General features: G+C 26.2%; 1 protein-coding gene across 1 annotated transcript; it reads left to right on the top strand.

Moving 5' to 3' along the window:
- The first annotated feature begins 513 nt into the window (after nucleotides 1-513).
- LOC114173755 lies at nucleotides 514-2,833 on the top strand. The gene has a single exon (XM_028058337.1). It carries the CDS (start codon nucleotides 723-725, stop codon nucleotides 2,634-2,636), a length of 1,914 nt encoding a protein of 637 aa, XP_027914138.1. The 5' UTR covers nucleotides 514-722; the 3' UTR covers nucleotides 2,637-2,833.
- Nucleotides 2,834-21,149: the final 18,316 nt, after the last annotated feature.

The following is a 21,149-nucleotide window of genomic DNA, read 5'->3' as shown; positions in this document are numbered from 1 at the left end:
AATACAACTCTCCTTAACAATTAATAAACTATATAGGTAATAAAAGCTTACCTGAATGAAACTATCCTGATTAACATATCTTAATCAAGATAGTTTGTTTGAGAAACTTTTTTTTAAGTTGCATTTATGGCCTTTTGTGTTTTATTTAAATTTTTATCATATAGTATTAAAATTAGTTTTTTTTTGTTAGTTTTATCTTAATTTTAATATATGTGAATATTTAGATAAGAAACATTGTTAGTTTATATATTAGGATTCATTAGGTGTCGAATAAATTGTATTTTTAGTTTATATTAGATATATGATTAATTTTAAATTTATTATATGTTGAATATTTATATAATTTTATATTTATTAGATGTTTGATTAATTTATTAAATATTATTAGGTGTATTTCAATTTATATTAAAATTTATTATAATTTTAAATATAAGAATAGTAACGAATAAAAAAGACTAACGTAATCCCCAAGGACAGAGCAAGCTATAAATACACTCATGTCCCCATCATCTTGTTCGTGAAATCCCAGAAAGCCCTCCCTTTGTATTTGTCTACCAACATCTTTCTTCCAAATCATCCCCAAAATCCAAAATTTCACCTTCCTTGACTAAATCAACCTCATCATAACCTAAAGTTTTCATCCAAGTCTGATTTCTTAGCAACAACTCATTCACAAGGACCCCAAATTCACCATCATCCATTATCTTCGTCACCACAAAACGATGGGCAACCCGATCCTCATAGGTCCACCTGAACTCTACATCGCCGGACCCACCGCAACCCTCACCCAAACACCCCCAGCCCCAGCAGTCACATGCACCACTCCAAGTGACCCCTTCATGGACCAAATGGTGTCCAAATTCAACACCTTATCAAACCCAAACATGACCCTAACTGAAAATTTGTCCCCAACATTTATCACTACGGGGAACCCATCTCTGGATTTCTTCTTCCACGTGGTTCCGGACACACCACCAGAGATCCTTCTCCAAAGACTCGAACTTGCGTGGGCCCACAACCCCCTTACCACCCTAAAACTCGTTTGCAACCTCCGTGGCATCCGCGGCACCGGCAAGTCTGACCGTCGGAACTTCTACGGCGCAGCGATCTGGCTCCACCGCCACCACCCCAAAACCCTACTTGGTAACATCCCCTCCCTCGCTGACTTCGGATACCTCAAGGATCTCCCCGAAATCCTTTACCTCCTTCTAGAAGGATCCGATGCCCGTGAAATTCAGAAAAGAGAGTGGAAAAAGACAAAACGTGGGTTGAGCAAGAGGGAAAAACCTGAGGGTGGGAAGAAGCAGAAGAGAGAAACGGGGGCTTTGGAAGGAACAGTCGACGCGGCGAAGGACAAAATCGAGTCTTCGGAGAAAGAAATTGCGCATGTTGCCAGAGAAGAGAAAAAGGTGGCATTGGCGAAGAAACTCGTTGATCGTTATAAGAACGACCCAGATTTCCGATTCCTTCATGATCGTGTCTCTGATTATTTTGCTGAGTGTTTGAGGAAGGATCTCGAGTTTTTGAGATCTGGGGCGGTGACGAAAGTCAGTCTTGCCGCGAAATGGTGTCCCTCTGTGGACTCGTCTTTCGATCGACACACTTTGTTGTGTGAAACTATTGCGAAGAGGGTTTTTCCCCGTGAGGAATATAATGAGTACGAGGGGGTTGAGGAGGCGCATTATGCGTATAGAGTTCGTGATCGGTTGAGGAAGGAGGTGTTGGTGCCTTTGAGGAAGGTGTTGGAGTTGCCTGAGGTGTTTATAGGGACCAATCGTTGGGATTTGATTCCTTACAACAGGGTTGCTTCTGTGGCTATGAAATTTTATAAAGAGAAGTTTTTGAAGCATGATAATGAGAGGTTTAAGGCTTACTTGGAAGATGTGAAGTCAGGGAAGAGTACTATTGCTGCTGGTGCTTTGCTTCCTCATCAGATCATAAAGTCATTGGATGAGGAGGGTGGTGGTGATGTGGCTGAGTTGCAGTGGAAGAGGGTGGTAGATGATTTGATGAAGAAAGGGAAGATGAAGAGTTGTTTGGCTGTTTGTGATGTGTCTGCGAGTATGTATGGGGTGCCCATGGAGGTGTGTGTGGCATTGGGGTTGTTGGTGTCTGAGTTGTGTGAAGAGCCTTGGAAGGGGAAGGTTGTGACTTTTTCTGCTAACCCTCAACTTCATTTGATTGAAGGGGATGATCTCAAGTCCAAGACTGAGTTTGTGAAGAAGATGGATTGGGGGGGTAACACTGATTTTCAGAAGGTGTTTGATCAGATGTTGGAGGTGGCTGTGAGAGGGAATCTGAGGCCAGATCAGATGATAAAGAGGTTGTTTGTGTTCAGTGACATGGAGTTTGATCAAGCCTCAGCGAACCCTTGGGAGACTGATTACCAAGCAATCACTAGGAAGTTTGGAGAGAAAGGGTTTGGTGATGCGGTGCCTCAGATAATTTTTTGGAATCTGAGAGACTCTAAGGCTACCCCAGTGCCAGCTACTCAGAAAGGAGTGGCACTGCTTAGTGGGTTTTCTAAGAATTTACTCACATTGTTCTTGGATAATGAGGGGGAGCTAAGCCCTCTAGAAGCCATGGAAGCAGCAATTTCTGGGTCAGAATATCAGAAGCTAGTTGTGCTGGATTAGTTGATTACTCATTTTTTATTTCTTTTCTGATGCTTTTGAAATAATATAAAAAATCGGAAACACAACACATGTGATACAATTTTCTATTCCTATCTTCTATGACATGTTTGCAATTTTGTTTCTATTTTTTAGATTTTGTTACGTTAGATGTATTGGCTGATTTGTTAAGAAATGTTAAAAGAGTTGGTGGATCCTTATGTCCAGTATGCACCCTCTGAAACCATGCCATTTCCCATGGAAATACATTTGCCTTGCGTGCTTCTATTATGCACCTGTACTCTCTACTATAATTTTTCGACAAAGATAGAGTCTTGATGAGAGGTTAATGCTATTTTGATCACTGGGGTGTGTGTGCAGAAATTTTTTTGGTGTTCTTGTAAAATTTTCCTTTAGTTGGGTACTTGTTTAGGGAAAGATGCCATCAGAATTTTGAAGCTGACCTGCATAAATGCATTAACCTGACAGAGTCCATTGAGGAGTTTGAGTCTTGTTGGTCCTGCCTAATTGATTGGTATGATCTCACTGAATTTGGTAAGTTTTTTTATTAAGCTTTACATGTGAATAAATCCCATAAAAGTGAAAATGTTGCCAAACTTTATGATAATTGAAGGCTGAACTGGTTCTAAAAGTACTGTTCTTAAAGGTTGGTTAAACTGATATGATAAAAAGTGCAATATAATAAACTCCCAATTATTACGAAATGATTTCCCCTTTTAAGACATGTTATGTTATGAGCTAGATTATATGCTTTTGAAGTTTCCATTATACTAATCATACTAAATAGTCCAAACTTTCTATGGATAACATTGTTCGTTGTGATTTTTTTTTTTTTTTATGAAAAAGATTATCAGTTCCATTTTTAAACAATGGACTCTATGATCTTGTTCCAGAATTTCATTGTCTGCACATCTATCTGAACCCTCTTTCTGCTGGTTATAGTTTCTAAAGCTTTTCAGCCAATTTAATGTTCAATTGCATCCAGAATAACTATTAATCTGGACCTTTGGTATATATAATTTTGTAATTCTAGGACAAAAAAATATCATACATACTGTTGTGTAGGACAAAGATTTCTGATACCATTAGATATGATGTGAATAGTACAATTAACAATGAAGAGAGAAAAAAGAGGGAAGAAATTTTTCTATTACGAGTAGAGAGATATCTGTGCCTGGTGAGAATTATGATATCCTCAAACTCAGTTGTGCCAGTGAAAATTACTCTCTCTTGTAATTAAGTGTAACCCTTTGTTAATTCTGATTCTATTAGGAGCAGATACATTGAATCAAATACGTTTCTTTATGTTATAGATTATATATTTTTGTTGTATTGATGTTATAAATTATAGATTACAAAAGTACTTATCGTAATTTCATAATAGATCATTTATATTTATTTTGTAGGAAGTTTTTGTATTATAGATAATTTTTTTTAGCTTAAGAAATTATCAAGTTTAAAAAAAAAACAGTCAGTGAAAGAAGAAAATGGTAAAATATTTAGGTTAAATTATTCTTTTGGTTCTTCTATTTGTCAAAAAAATTCAGTTTGTCCTCAAGCTCTTCGTTGTTTTAATTTGGTCTTCATCTTCTTACAAATGATTCAATTTGGTCTTTACCGTTAGTTTGACTAGACGGTGGTAAAGTCAACGTGACGTGTCAATTTCTATTTTTTCTGCTTTTTTTGAATTTTATAAATTCTTTTTTTAATTTTTTACACGTGTCACTCTATAGTTGTGCCACATGTCAAAGTGACTCAATTTGGTCTCTATATTTGTTTTTACTTTCAATTTAATCACAATCTTTGTAAGAATGAAGTAATATTGTCCTTCCTTAAATTGACACTAAATTTATTTTTTTATAAATCTTATGGTGATATTCTTACTAAAATTAACGTTTTTATTAAATATTTCTATAAATATATTAAATTAACTTTACATTCTATACAAAACATTAGACTTTAGTTTTATTTTGAACTTAAAATTTAGTTCCTAAACTTATGTGTGACAAGTTATATGATTTTTAATCTTCACTAAGTTTGTATAATATGATACACTTAATGTCTTTATATATAATGACAAAATTGTTAATTTTTGAAATTAAATTTGGGGTTTAACTTTGTTTAATAATAAAACAAAAAAAAAAAAACTTGTTTAAAAATATTTCTACAAATATTTAATAAAAACGTCAATTTTATTAATAATATCATAAGTTGTATATAAAGATTAAATTGAGTGTCAATCTAAGGAGGAATAATATTGTTTCATTTCTATAAAAAATGGGAACCAAATTGAGTCATGTTGACATGTGACACAACATGTGACACAATTGTGAAAGTGACACGTGTAAAAAAAATTAAAATTTAAAAAAAATAAAAATTGGTTTTAACATGTTGGTTCAGTTTTTTGTTGGTTCAGTTTATCTTCTCCAATTATTTAAAAATGTTCAATATTGATCTTTGTTAACTTGGGGTTCGTATCCATACATGACATGTGTCAAAATGTGAAATTTTTTTGTTGGTAATTTTTTTTGTTGTATTTATAAACTATAGTGTGTTAAGTTACTGTTATGTCACGTGACAGTATACCGTCATGACATATGAGAGTAGTAATTATTTTTAATTTAGTCATCTATGTAAATTTTTGATTTAATTTAATACCCTTATTTCTTAAAATGGTCCAATTTTGTCCTCTTAAATATGAGACCAAATTAATAAATAAACTTAATTACAATTTATATATACATCTTAAAATAATTTTTTTTTTAATTTATACATCAAATCACTTCATTTAAATAAAATTTATTTTTTACATTTTCATAATATTAACTTTCGGTTTAAAAATTTTATATTTTAAAATGTATAACTTAAAATATAATATTTTCTGTTTGTACTTTAGTTAATGATCTTTGAAAAAAAATCATGAAAAATTATCTGAAAGAAAAACTAGAAGGAGTTAGCATATTGAGTTTTGGAAAGATAATAATATTTTTATTGAATAAAAAATAAATAATTTTTTGTTTATATATATAAAGTATTTTTAACTAAGCATATACTTTCAATTCTTCATCTATTTTCAAATTTTACATCTAATAGTCATGAGAATGAAAGTTTGGAGATAAAATTTCTATCCTTCATTATTTTTCTTGTATAAGAATGACAATGTACAATAGTAGGTCTCTTTTCGTATAATTTGCATGTTGGACATATCACATTACAAAAAATGTATTATACCCAACTTTTTTATTTTCTTATGCTTTTGTTATATTTTTACTTTATGTCTTAATCTATAAGTTAACTCCCTTCCTTACATTTAATATCGGTTATTATAAAAGTTTTTTAATAGTTTTATTTATTTTTTGTTCATAAAAGATTTAACTTTAATGTATTTATCTGATGTGAAAATAAATCTTATGTTTATTTTATCTTATTTTAAGTATTTTCAACATTTATATGTAGTTTTTCTAATATTTACTTCTAGAAACTGATTCGCAAACCTATAAGGTAATCATTTTATTTTATTTTATTTTTAGAAGTACATGAATGTTTATTTATTTATTTATTGTACAATCTACAGAGTCTAGTCAAGCCATTGCAACCTTAAAAAAAATGCTTTTAGAATTAACTTCAATTCGGACCATGTCTTTCTCTTTTATCCTGAATTCCTGCACCATTATCTAAAAGCTGATCAACAAAATGAATAGCATTATTTTGACCATGGTCACTATATATTCTTGTAATTATAAAACATACAAATAGAGTGAATAAGATTAAGTTTGAAAGTGAAAGGCTTAATAAGGTCCGTTTTAGTTAAACATGTATTTTACTTTATACCAGATGAGATCATTTTTATAAATTAATTGAAACACTATTTGTAATTTATTGTTACTGATTTAATTTTTAATTTTAATTCTTTTAAGTTGCGAATGACAATAAAGTGAAAGAAGAACGATTCTACTCATATTTGATTTCAAAGCAACAACTCAAACTTATTTTATAAAATTTATATCTCTTAAGTAGTTTTTATCCACATCTACACTAATATTTGTTAAATATTTTTTTAAAATAAAAATAAAAGCAAATGAAACATTATATGATCGAAGATTCAATGTGAAGACAATATATATACTTTTTCCTGTATAATGTTAAATAATAATGAAAAAATATTAATTGTATAAATTTTAAAATAAATATCAAAATTAATATTGTTTTAGTAATTTAAAATAGAGACAACACACATTTGTTCTGAAAAGTTATATTTGTCAAACCCCTTTTCTAATTATGGAGGAGCTTGTGTCAAATTTATTATAAAATATTGAATCTTTTAAAAGAAAATTCAAGAAAAATTCTAGATTAATGAGATATGAACTATACTTATATAAAAGATCATTTATATATCACCACAAATTCAACACTTTCAAGTAATGTATTTATAAGTTTTTTATATATTTTTTTTCTATTTAATATGGAACTCAAATATATATATATATATATATATATATATATATATATATATATATATATATATATATATACCTTGTCACTCTTAAGTTCTTTTTTTTTCTTTTTTTAATATTGAGCTTTTTTAGGGTTTGAGAGATGATTTAAAAAACTAATATTTTGGTATCGTGATTTTGAGTGGTTTGACCAGCTTTTACATAATGTGACAGTTGAATACAGATTCTCACTACATTAATTGTCTGACAAATTACAAACACAGTTTTCAACTGCCAACAAATAAATAAAATAAATTTTAATCAACATTTTTAATTAGTGTAAAATTAAATTTTGTTACTTATATTTGATTACATCACCGATTGTATACATTCATTGGTATATGGTACAATATATCACAGTAGTATCATAGTATCATACACTGAATATATAAAAATAATATAATAAAGGAGAATCTGATATATGATCTAGGGTTTGCATGCATGAGAATATATGGTGGGCAAAACACCATCATGTTTGGACTATTTTAATGCAAACTCACCCTATAAATCGTACCTTAACAAGGGTAAGTTTCTCAGAGCCTTGAATTTGCAGGTCTTAATTAAGGGTATCCATGGAACCACCTAAAAAGGTTACAATCCAAAATGTTCTTTGTCCCAGAAACCCTCCACCTTCAAGGAGCCAAAATGCTTTAAGCTCTGCTCTTACTAAACCACCACCCACTATACAACAAATCTTCTCCAAAAACACTACCAAGAAATGACTCATTAGTCATCACCTTCATCACCACTATCTCTCTTCTGAGATTCTTCTGTAGTTTCATCCATGTTATATCCAAATCATGCTCTTTCAAGTTTATTAGGTTATGGCTTTTCATGTGTAATAGCAATCACCTTATGTTATAGCTTTTGTGATTGCCCATAGTTTACTAAATAATGTGAATTTTCATTTGTGGTGGAAGAAGATAAACATGTAATATTTTGTTCTCAAAAGAAAGATTATGTAATGTATAATGCTGTTTTTATTTTCTTTTTCTTCATATAATTTTTGGTTGTCTCTTTTTTCTTTTCTTTTGATAACTTTACACTACTAAAAAAATTCATATTTTCTGTTAATTTTGTTTTGAATTATTTTTGGTAGAAAATACTTATAAATTTTGTTGTGAAAAAATTTGCAAGAAATTGCTATCAATTTTTTGGCAAAATATTTTGTATAAAACATTTTTTGCAACAAATTTTGTAGAAAATACTTGCAAATTTTATAATTTTGTTGGAAATAATTATCCACAAGGAATTACTTGCCAGTTAATATTTTTAGAAAAAAATGGTAGAAAAAAAAATTCTTGCAAATTTTTTTAACAATTATTTCTTGTAATTTTTTTTCAACAAAATTGTAAGAAAATATTTCATATGTAATATGAAAATTTCTAATAGTGTAATTTTTTTTTTCGCTCAACCGGTTGTTTTAGAAAGTGTATTTATTCTTTAGTTACCTTTTTATGGTAGCTTAAAGTTTTCTAACTAGGTTCTTACGTTTAGAGCATTAACACAGTCCTTTAAATGGTAAATTAAATTTAAAAAAGTAGGTGTTTAAGATGTTTCTTAGCTTTGCTTTTTTTAATGTAAAAAATTTACATTTTTAATTTGTAGTTTTTATTATTATATTTATTTCTAATCACAGATAAATTTTGTTTAAAATTTCACATGAAAAAGGAGAGTCTTTACATGGTGCTATGATAAGAGGAACGTAAGTGATAAACCATGATTAGATTAGTTTTAAAGACTCGTATGTAATTTGTGCTAAAAGTTAAAGTTCAAACCTAGTTTCATTGGGTCAAAAGGCTCATATTTAATATTTTTCTTCTAAAAGGAGATGTAACTCATATGTACAAAATTTTATATATTAAAGTCAAATTAGGTTATGATTAGGTCAAACTAAAAGGGTTTGATTTAGGTTGTTCACGAAATTTTAAGTTTTTAAATCCAATATGGGTTTCTAAATTGAATTCCAATCCCAGTAAAAGAAAGTATTTTACCTAAATCTAATTTTGGTCCAAAATTTAAAACATAAATTCACAGTTTTATCCAATTGTTCAAGTTGAATCAGTTGCATGTTTGACCATCAAAAGGGTTAAAAACCTGTACTTAATTCGAGTTTCTAAAAAGTTCCATGAATGTTATTCAACCTGCACAAATCTTTAGACTAAACTAACAAGTTTCAAATTCAATTTTTAATGCAAAAGTTTATAATTTTTCATTTTAATAAATTTTTGTGTGGTGACAAAATTGATGAGCATTCATATGTCATATTTCATAATAATATCTAAAAATAATCTCATTTGAGAAAGTTCATACATTTGTTTTCACTAATTTTATCATTATTATTTTTTTTTAATTTCATCCTAAGCTTCTAATTTCAAAATTTTCTAATTACATATATATATATATAATTATTAACCGGTCTTCTTCAAGCTAATAACTCTTCTTATTTTTGTAGACTTTGTTGCGATATCTTGCAAATGTTTAGGGCTGTTATCAAGAATTGGGTCTCTATTAAATGACATGATTAATAATGATTCTTTTGATCATTATAAATTAAATTTTCTTTTATTGCCCATGTTTTCCTTTTGACCAACAAAAACAAAACAGAAAATCATATAATATATATATATATATATATATATATATATAAACACTACTAAAAAAAATCTATATTTTTTATTAATTTTGTTTTGAAATTTTTTTATAAGAAATATTTATAAATTTTGTTATGAAAAAAAAATTGTATGAAATTGTTATCAATTTTTTTACAAAATATTTTATATAAAACACTTTTCACAGTAAATTTTGTAGAAAATACTTATCAATATTATAATTTTATAGAAAATAATTATCTATGAATAAATAAGAAATTACCTGCCAACTAAAATTCTTATGAAAAATTGCAGAAAAAAAATATTTTCTTGTAATTTTTTTAACAAATTTATAAAAAAAAAATCTTATGTAATATGAGAATTTTTAATAGTAGAAGGATTAATTATTTTATTAGACGTGAGTTATAAATTAAATCACAATTCTTGTGGATATATGATTTTTTTTCCCACAATTTTATACCAGTTTTCAGTACACTTCATTAGAAAAAAAATTGAAAATTTAATATTTTGATAGAACTTAAAAGGAATTTATATCAATATATACTTATAATTAACATAAATATTAAATTATAACGTTATGTTATGTACGTTGTACATTAATTTCGCTGGTTTAAAATAAAAGATTTAAGAGTAACAAATTTTTCTTTTGGACATAAAGTTGTAAACATATGCACAACAATATGATGAAAAATTATATCGCCCCAAAGTTTTACATCTTAGTGTAATTAAAGCACTAATCTAAATTGTTAATCGTACGCAAATAGTTTTATTTCAATATGTTTAATAGTTTTATCTAATTTAATTAGGAGTTGAGACTATGTACAATTCAAACATATATTCATTCATTTAAATTATGATAAAATTTTAATCTCTAAAACACATAATAACTCTAATGAAGTAATTGATACCAGTCATAATGCCTTGATGAACTTAAAATTTGAACATTGAGATAGTTTGTGAGAATGAAAAAATAATTTTAAAGATGAAACTTCATTTTCCTTTATTATCAACTATGTAATTTATTTAATATGTCTAATGATCTCTCATCTTTTAAGAATTAAGATTAATGACAATTTAAATATACTTTAATAATAAATTTGTGACAGGACCATGAACAATACCTTAATAATGTGAAGAAATCGACAACTTACATGGTAACCAAAACACTACAATTTTTTTTTTAAAATAACAACTAAATTTAGATAAAAAAAATTAGTAATATAGTAACTAATTTAGATACTAATTAATAAATTAAAAATTATTAACTTTTAAAAATTATTATTATGAATAAAAATTATAATTGATGACCAATTAAAGTCTAAATTAGTTATATTATAGTTATTAATATTTTAGTTGTTAAATAAATTAGTGACTAAATTATTAGTAACCAATTTAAACACTTTGGTATATATACTTAGGAATATTAGTGACATAATATTCATTAATTTTGATATGATTCTCTCATGTGAAAATATGATTTTAGGTAGTTTCTTTTAATAAGCATATGATCTAAAAAGGATGTTGCAAATAAGCAATGTTTATTATCTTTTCTCTGTATAAGGAATCTCAACTTTATATTTATAAATATATAAATAAGATAAGATAAAAAGTTTGTGTGAATTTCTTCTTTTATATATATAAATATATATATATATATATATATATATATATATATATAAGTATATAAGTGATACATTGACTCGAAATAAAATAAAACTAGATTAAAAAATTAAGCAGGATAGCTCGATACAAAATTTCAAGAGATAACTAATTTTATGTCATTTAATATATTTTATATTTTAAAATTCTCAAACTACTTTTTCTTTGAATTATTACAGCAGTCTTATAAAAACGATTCATTGTTATATTTTTATCCTAATTCTTAAATGTTTATATCCATTTTTTATATATATTTTTCTTTTATATATGAAATCCTTGTTTTGAAATATTTTTAGAAGTTTGTAAAACTATAAATATAATTATATTATATATTGAACACTTATTACTGGATATATCTTATAAACATTATGTTCGTAGAATACCTTTATCACAAGGTAGTATGAGATTAAATCTCGCTTTTCTGTGGTCCCCTATTATCCCACATTATATGTTTTTAAGATATTATATTCACCTTTTGTTAATGTAAAGATTTTCTAAAACCTAGTTTAGGGATATGTTTTTATACTTATACTTAATCATATATTTATTATTATTATAGAATATTTTTATGAAACAAAAGTTATTTTTAATGTAAAAACAATTTTTTATTCTGATGATTTAAAGTTTTATTTGAGATGTATAGAATTTTAAATTTATTACCATCATTCTCTAACAATACAAATATCTTATAAAACTCATATGTGAAATATTACCCAGAGATGATCTTGATGAAAACCTAAGTACAGAGAATGATGGAGAAATGAAGACCAATGGCTAAAGTTTTAGAACTTTGTGTTTAGTCTTTTTTATATTGGAAAAAAAAAAAGTGACTTGAACACACTTTTTCAAACAAACAATTACCTTTATTCCTTGTGTTTTTAAAATAAAAAGGTGTTTTGAAAAAAAAAATGTTAAATAGGGTAATTTTGTGATTACTTGCTCTTTTTAGATTGCTGAAGATAGTGCAAGCTGGAACACTTACTAGCTGTAAGCCAAGATTCCATCAAACAGAATATAGAGAGAATAAAAAGTCACAGCTGTATCGCTTATAGAAATTTAGAGATGCAAAGTATCAAGTTTTTTAAAAGAAGTATGCAATACACATTCATGTTAACAATTTCATAAAAAAAAAATGTTACTTATAATCATTCCGTTAAAAAGTTAAAAAAATAAAAAACTTATTTTCGTAAATTAAATAAATATATTTTTAGAGTCTAAACTATAACATGAAATTAAAATATGTTTTTATTTTAAACTTTAATACATTTTAATCATCAAAATTTACAAATATTACCTGTTATCTTTTTAACATGTTAACTATTTTTAGTTATTAAACGATATTTCTGGTGGTATTTAAGATAAAATGTGTCAAAAAATTCAAATGTCAGATTGGAATATTATTTAAGAGAACAAAAACTTAATAGTATTTAGATTAAAAAAACTGGATAATGATATTTTGATATATTTTTTTTAACATATTTTTAATTCACTATTTTAATCATACTTAGATAATCACATCATACTACTACAAAAAATTAAAATATATAATTAAACAGTAACTGAAGTAGTAAAATAAAAATGGATAAAAAAATAATCAAAATATCATTATCCAAAAAAAAAATTATTCATGTTTAAAATTTAAGAATTAAAATGTACCTAAATTTAAGAAAAAAATTTAAAATTTAAATATAATTTAATAACTAAAAACATATTTATTTAAGTCTCAATGATAAAATTAAATCATTGTTTCAGTACGACAAAGTCAATAATAAAACTAAATTACACGGTTAGGACAATTGTAATCCTGTGTAAACTTTGTTAACTATTTCAAGGTGTATTTGATATTTACGAATTGTTTTGTGACATATGTTTATTAATGACAAAATTAACAATTATATATTATTATTAGTGTTTTTAATAAATACATATGATATTTTTAAAAGTAAAATATATATTTAATTATATTAATTATTAATGAAGTTCATATAATATTATAACGTAATTAAAGTTTTTACATTGTCACGGTAATTTTTTAAAATAAAATATGTTAATATTTATTATATTAAGTTAGTTATTTATATCATGTAATAATATTTGCAAATAGTAATAACAATCTATAAATTTTACAATTCACATATTTCGAAGCTATTTCTTATACATATAAATAAAAGCTCACTGTAAATCTATAAAATTCAATAAAAACTAATTTATTAACATTTGTAAATATTTAAAGATTAAATAATTCTACTTTAGTCTAAAATACCATTAAATAGTATATCCACATTTAATCATGATTGGACTCAAGTATAACTTAAATAAATATATTAACTAAATAGTTATTATGTAGGTGACATCAATTGTCTCGAGTTTAAAGTGGACTGGGTTACAATCGAATCGTGGCCGTTAAACTGTTATTCTATTTAATTAACAAGAGTTAAGTCCTGATTAATAATGGCTATAGTTTTTTGTCTAATGGTAGGCATTCGATCCTAACAATTGGTATCAGAGTCAATGAATTATTACATGTTATACAATTATTTTTACCGAAAGTTAAGGGACCGTAAAAAAGAAATGAGTTTGTAAAAATCATCGAAAAGTTGTCGTTACCTTAATATAATGGGAAGGTTCACGCTAATGACATCGATGATAACTAGTTAAGGTTGTCGATGAAAGTGACAATGTTGGCATGATCAAAATTACTTGGATCGATGGTGGTGTGATTTTCGATCATTATTACTTATAAGGAAAAAAAAAGCAAAACAAAAAGAGAAAAATGAGACGATATCACACATTTCACTGACAGATTTGAGAACTTCAATAACTACCAAACAATGTATATCATCATTACTTATCGATGATGTCTTTATCAGCAAACTTTTGTCTATTGATAGTTCGTCAATAAATACGATTTACCGATGAATATATGCTATTACGAATAAATAGTTATAGTCAATAACATGCAAAAGTTTATAAAATGAATAAAGATTGTCCAATTTAAGATAAAAAAAAACTAAATATAAAAGAAATATAAAAAGATGGCTAAAATACTCATCTAATTAGGCAATGTAAAACTTTGTGTTCATTAATTCAATTACATAAAATCATTAGTGCCAGAAATATATATATATATTTCAAACATTCATATAATGCATGGTTTATGAATTATCACTGCTCCACTTTTAGATACCACGATCTATGTCGTTTCACTTTAGCTATGTGTGAAGAATTTAGAATCGTTATAACCTAATTAACCTTAATTTTAATTAACTGTTTTAGTCAAATTATAAAGACAAAGGTTCCTCTAGAAGCAAGATTACAATCGAATATATTTCGCGTCTTCTTGTTAAAAGTTGTCATCCACTTAGCATCCATTATATGTTTCAACTACAACAGTCAACATGTTTTTTGTTTGTTTAATATTTGATTCTAGTGTTTTGATATCTCATGTTTAGTACTTTACCCTACTATATATACACACACATATATATATATATATATATATATATATATATATATATATATATATATTATCTTTAATACATGTGTTTTTTAATCCACGTTCGTATCTGTGACATTATTTCTTGGAAAGGTACTACGGTTATAAAATATGCTTAAATTCAGTAAAATTTGTATACCTTGTTTAGTTCCTATAACGTATGGATCTTAAAACTTTTTTTTTTGTCGAAGCTTTTGTTATTAATGATAATGATAATAGAAAGTGGTGGATAATATATCTTAAGTCAATAAAATTAATTAGATATTATTTAAATCTCAACTCAGCAACATATTAAATATTTTAAAGTAAAAGTAAAAAATTAAGAAGATAAGATTAGGAGAGCAAATATATAAGATGAGGGAGGACAAAATAATTTTTTTATCAGGTATTAGATAATAATTTTAACAAAATTAGGGGTATTCTTACTCATCCTCATATACATGTAAGTTTGCCATTGATAAGTGTATCTAAATAAGATATATCATATATGTTGACATGATATATTTAGATATATAATAAACTATATATTATTTAAAATTAATAAAATTTATTACACTTTTTTTATTAAAAAAATATAAAATAGTTAAGGAAGAAAATATATTTAAATTATTTTTTATTTTAATTATTAGGTCATGTGTTACTAATACTATTGAGGCGGGAAAAAAAAATCAAATCGCCATAAGCAGTCAATAAATGAATAGCATAATATATTTAAAACTAATTTTTCACTGCTTACATGAGTTAAACATAAAAATTGAAAATACTAAATTAAAGAAAATTTTATATGTACTGCCAGTTGCAAGGATAATTTTAAAATTTATTATAAAATTTAAAATTGCATGTTTGAAGAAAAATATTAATATTAAAGGATAAGGAAAGGAAATGCTATAAGAAAAAATAAAATAGAATAAAATTAGTTGTATATTGAACGGTACATTCAACTATAAGCCATAATTTGTAAGATGACAAATAAATTTATTTATGTGAGTAATGTCCCAACTCATTTATGTTTTGATAGAAAATGTTTTCATTGATTTAATATGAGTATAAACATAGATAATGCCTTATCTTTTTCAATTGAATGTTCATGTATATATTGCTCTGCCTCCGTTTAAATTATTAAAATACTAATAATTTATTAAATATAATATATATATATATATATATATATATATATAATTCTTAGTCTCTAGTTATATAACTTTTTTTTCTTTTCAACTACACACTTTTTTCTCTCACTTCTAATTGTTTGGCTTGCTTTGAAATCTATTTTCATCTCCAATATAACTTTTTTTTATCGCAACTTTTATGCTTTTATGTTCAAATGATATATGTGAATCAAATATTTTTTATGTTATCCCTTTTTAATATTTTTATTTATTGTTTATTTTCTTCATTTGGTAATGTTTAACTTTCAACTTAACTACTCAATAGCATGAACTCTTCATTTATTAGATAATATGAAAAACTTATATTCTTTATTCTCTTATTCTTAGTTTTTGCTTCATTTGAAGAAGTCTTTTTTTTCCTAAAACAATTTTCATTATGTCTCAATAGTTCAACTAATTTGTTATCTAAAAAGTTTTCTTAGATTTCGAAAGTATTTTTTTATCTTGTAATACCCATAATTTCTTTTCCTTAGTGCAATTTTATTTAATTGTCTATCAAATTGTTTATAAGACACATATTGATCATTTTTACTTCTTTTTAATATTTTTATTTGTTGATATTTTTATCATATAGAATCTTGTTTTGATGTTTTTTATATATTTATTTTTATTTTCTAACTCATTATCATTGCAATAATTGTATAAATAAATTTTATTTACTATAATAAATATAATAATTTAATGTTATTGTCATGAATCTTGTTTATATTTTTCAATCTACAATAGTGCAAATAATATACTTAACTATGCATAATAAAATGCGGTTTTAAAAACGAAGTCTTTTAAAACACATTGACATTTTTTACATTATTGGGAAAAGCATATACCATGACTATTTGAAATAGAATAATGATATCATGACTCTCATCGTTTTGACTCCCATCATTTATTTCTTCAGGGGGTTTAATGTGGATCATTGATTAATATACCACTATATTTTTTTCTTTGAACGAATTAATGACCTACACTAAGTCACATCAGGAAGTAAATAATGAAAACTAAAATATGGGAGTCAAAATATAACTTTTCTTTAAAATATCGGAATTCTTCTTTGAAAAGTTGGAAGCCTATACCAACCAAGTTCCTAGAAGATAATAGGATGAAAACTAAGTTTAAAGGGAGCAACAAAGATTTGACATGGATCAAATCGTAAGTTCAATTGAGTAAAGAAGCTAAACTAAAATTAAATAAAGATAAAAGATAGAATTATAAGGTGATACAGTAAGTGCATGCATGAGAATATTATAGAAGAATATAATATAAAGTGGCGAAACAGGTCACATGGTTTTGGCTTCTAACATGTCTATAAATTGCGGTTCATCGAAGCCTGGGTTTCTCAAAAACACAGTTTTAGGTAAACAAGTGTAGTGTCGATGGAAACACCAAAAAAAGTCACAATCCAAAGTGCTCTTTGTCCTTCTCCTTCGAAGCCACCACAACCAAAACATTCAACCTCTCAGCCTGCAAAACCACCCACTATACAACAGATTTTCTCCAAAACACCACCAGAAAATCATGATTCTTAATTATCTCAGTAAACATGCATGCATGTTCTTCACCATCATCAATCTTATATTTCCATGTATAACGGTATCTTCACTTCTGTGCGTGATTGCTTCTTTTCTAAAAAAAATACTTAATTATCTCATATATATATGTATGTAATGCACCGGAAGAAGTTCCGTGTATGAATAAAGAATGTGTGTGTTTTGGTAAAATAAAAATAATAAGAATGTGAGTATGTTTATTTTGTTTCCTTCTCCTTTATGTTGTTTCTCGATTTTATGGTATCTTATTTCCTTACAGGTTTTATGGGCCAGAGATACTCAAAAACTCAGCCAAATATAAGAAATACACTCTTTGGCTCACAAACGATTAACAAGTAATCCTAGGAGATGACTTTTCATTGAAAGTTTAATTATAATAAATGTTCAGTTTTTAAAAATTTGTTTTTGTTTTCTTTGAATTTTAGTTTCAAAATAAATTTAATCTAGAACTTCTCTATCCCATTATAATTGTAGTATAAAAGTGTATTTTTGCGATGATGACAATATTGAAAACTACAATTGTCATAATGATAATATGATAGTAATTACAATATACCTTGGGTGATTTTAGAGGTGATTATGGAGCCTTGTGGCGTTCACAACAGAATTTAGATTCTTTGTTGAATTTTTTGGTACTGTTTTATTTCTATAATATACTGATTTTCACTAATTTTAATGTTTTAAAATATATTTAAAATAACAATACAGTATATTTTTAATACTTAATATATTTAAAATAACAATACAGTATATTTTTAATACTTAACAGAGAACAATACAAAAAAAAATCAGTAGAGAAATATTAATCAATTTTACAACATGATGACAGTAACAGCTATGAGAATAATCAATTTTTAATAATAAGGTAATTTATTATATGCTTGTTTTTTTACTTAATTAAACATTTTTAAAATATAGTTAAACTATACTTCTATCTTTCTTTTACTTCGAAAAGATAGATTTTCTTACAGTATAAAATTAATATTAGTATAAAATATATTGTGGATTTCTTAAAATAATAAACAATGGATGAAAACACAATGAGACCATGAATTGTGTTAGTTTCTCATCATATATTTTTTCCGTGGTTTAACCCTATCATACTTATCATACATTTTCTAATGGAAAGTAATAATGATTTACGAATTTGACTAATATAAATATATAATTTTTTATTGGATCTCTCTCTGTACTCCTCATTATTGACCTTTTTTACACTCAAATATTTTTTTTATCTCTTAGTATATAATGTTCTTATGTTCTATTACTTTATCTATTTCTACATGATCTGTCTCACATTTTAATATTTTCATTTATCTCACATTTTAATATTTTCACTTATCTCATATTTTAATATTTTTTGGCGGGATATTACATAATAAGGATATCAGAGAAGAATCGAATTAGGGATTTTAAACTGAAAATTACGTTTAATTTATTTCGTGAAATAAAAACACTAATCAAGCAGTTGCACAGTATTTTTATTACTTTTTTAAGATTTACAATAATACAATCTTTTATATATATATATATATATATATATATATATATATATATATATATATATATATATTATTTGATAATGAGTTTTTCCAAACTTTCGCAAGAAAACAAAAAGGTATGGATACAAAGGAAACTCTGATGGATAAAACTGAATACAAAAAGTTTTATACTGACAAATAACTATTTGAGAAGAGTACAAAATTCTCTTTCTTCTCCTTTCATTATTCCTTTTAATAACAGGAGGAACTTTTTCCCTTCCACCTGATGCAATAAATGCATGCAAATTCTTCACATTATTATGAGACATGATTCTCTAAGGTGAAGAAAGGGAAACGCATTGTTCTTATATGATTCTCGTAGCAATATATGACAATAAAATATTATAATCAAAAGTTATAATCTTTGTTTATCGTAATAAGATATTTTATTACTTACTCCAATCCATTTATACAATATGTACAGTATTATAGATACAATAATAATTCCAAAAGTCGTTCTTGATACATTGTAAGATTTTATTCTTATTCTATATTAAAAGTAATAGTTTACTATCCATTCAGTATAGTTTTATTTTAAAAAAAAAAATACATATGAAATGTGAGACTATGTATTTATAAGTATAAAATTGATTCGGTAAAATGAGATTTGTAATCAAAGACTAAACATCATGGATATGAAACTATGTTGACAATCCTCAATAACGGATAACGAAAAGTTGCAACAAATTTGATTAGACTCTTATACCATCTTAGAAAACAAATTTTAAACTTAAATTAACCTTTAACAATTAACTTGTAAGTCAAATTTTACACTCATTAATTAGGGTAATATCTTCAACAAGATTTCCTTCTTTCTTACTTTATATATAAGCTAAATTGATAAATTAGCTTCAAGACATCAAAAGGAATAGGTTTGCTTTAACAAACTTCAGATAATCTCAATAACAATACATATTAAACGTTTTGTACGAAAATAATTTGACTCTTTAATTAAAAAAATTACTATTTAAATGTTGTGTATAAAAGCAAAACATCTACAGTTATGGCACACTTTTATTTTTAGAGAAATGTTAATCGGTACTAGAGATGTCAAAAAAATTCATACTCGCGGGTATCTGCGGATAAAACCCGCAACGAGTAGAAAATGAATATTAAAAATGGATACCCGCTACCCGTGGGTACGGGTATTTTTGATACCCGCATGTTAACGGGGCGGGTATGGGTATCATAGTATCCGTACCCGTGGATACCCGTACCCGCTAAACTTACACTCCTTAATATTCTTCTATTTCCTTTCTTTGAAATTGGGTATATACATCAAACATAATATAAACAATGGCGTTTATGGTATGCTTGTTACCAAATGATGAAATCAAAATAAGAATACTTGGCACGTGACAATTGAGGTTTATTATTTGTTTATTTTTTAGAATCAATTGGAGAAAGTGAATTTGTTGATAAAAGCACTAATTAAAGAATTTCCATTGTGTTGAACGTCATTTATATTTACTTTTACAATTATTTGGATTTGTATCAACTTGAGTTTATTTGAAATTTATGACAGTGGTGTATTTTATTTTATTTTATTTGAATTTATGATTAAATATTTGTTTTTTAAATAATTTTGCAAACACCCGCGGATATCCGTGGATACCCACGGATATGAAAAAAATAGGTGGGTACCCGCATAATGGATACCTAACGGATATGGGTACGAGTACGGGATAAATATTTATCCAGCGGGTAGGGTACGGGGGTGCTACTACCCGTACCCTACCCGCCCCGTTGACATCCCTAATCAGTACCCTAAGATAATTTTTCAAAATATAATTAATGATCATTGATTTTATTATATTTATGTTAAAATTTGAAATAATTAATTTTATTAATTAAAATAATATAAATAAATGTACTTTTTAAGATATAATTAAGAAATAAATCATAAATTAATAATCAATAATATATCTTATAGTAATATTAATAATATAAATCAATATTGATTTTACTATATTTATGAATTTTTTTATTGTTGTAAATA

The sequence above is a fragment of the Vigna unguiculata genome, chromosome 2 (assembly GCF_004118075.2).
Source record: "Vigna unguiculata cultivar IT97K-499-35 chromosome 2, ASM411807v1, whole genome shotgun sequence".
NCBI classification, from domain to species: domain Eukaryota; kingdom Viridiplantae; phylum Streptophyta; class Magnoliopsida; order Fabales; family Fabaceae; genus Vigna; species Vigna unguiculata.
This window is presented reverse-complemented; position numbering and strand designations above follow the sequence as displayed.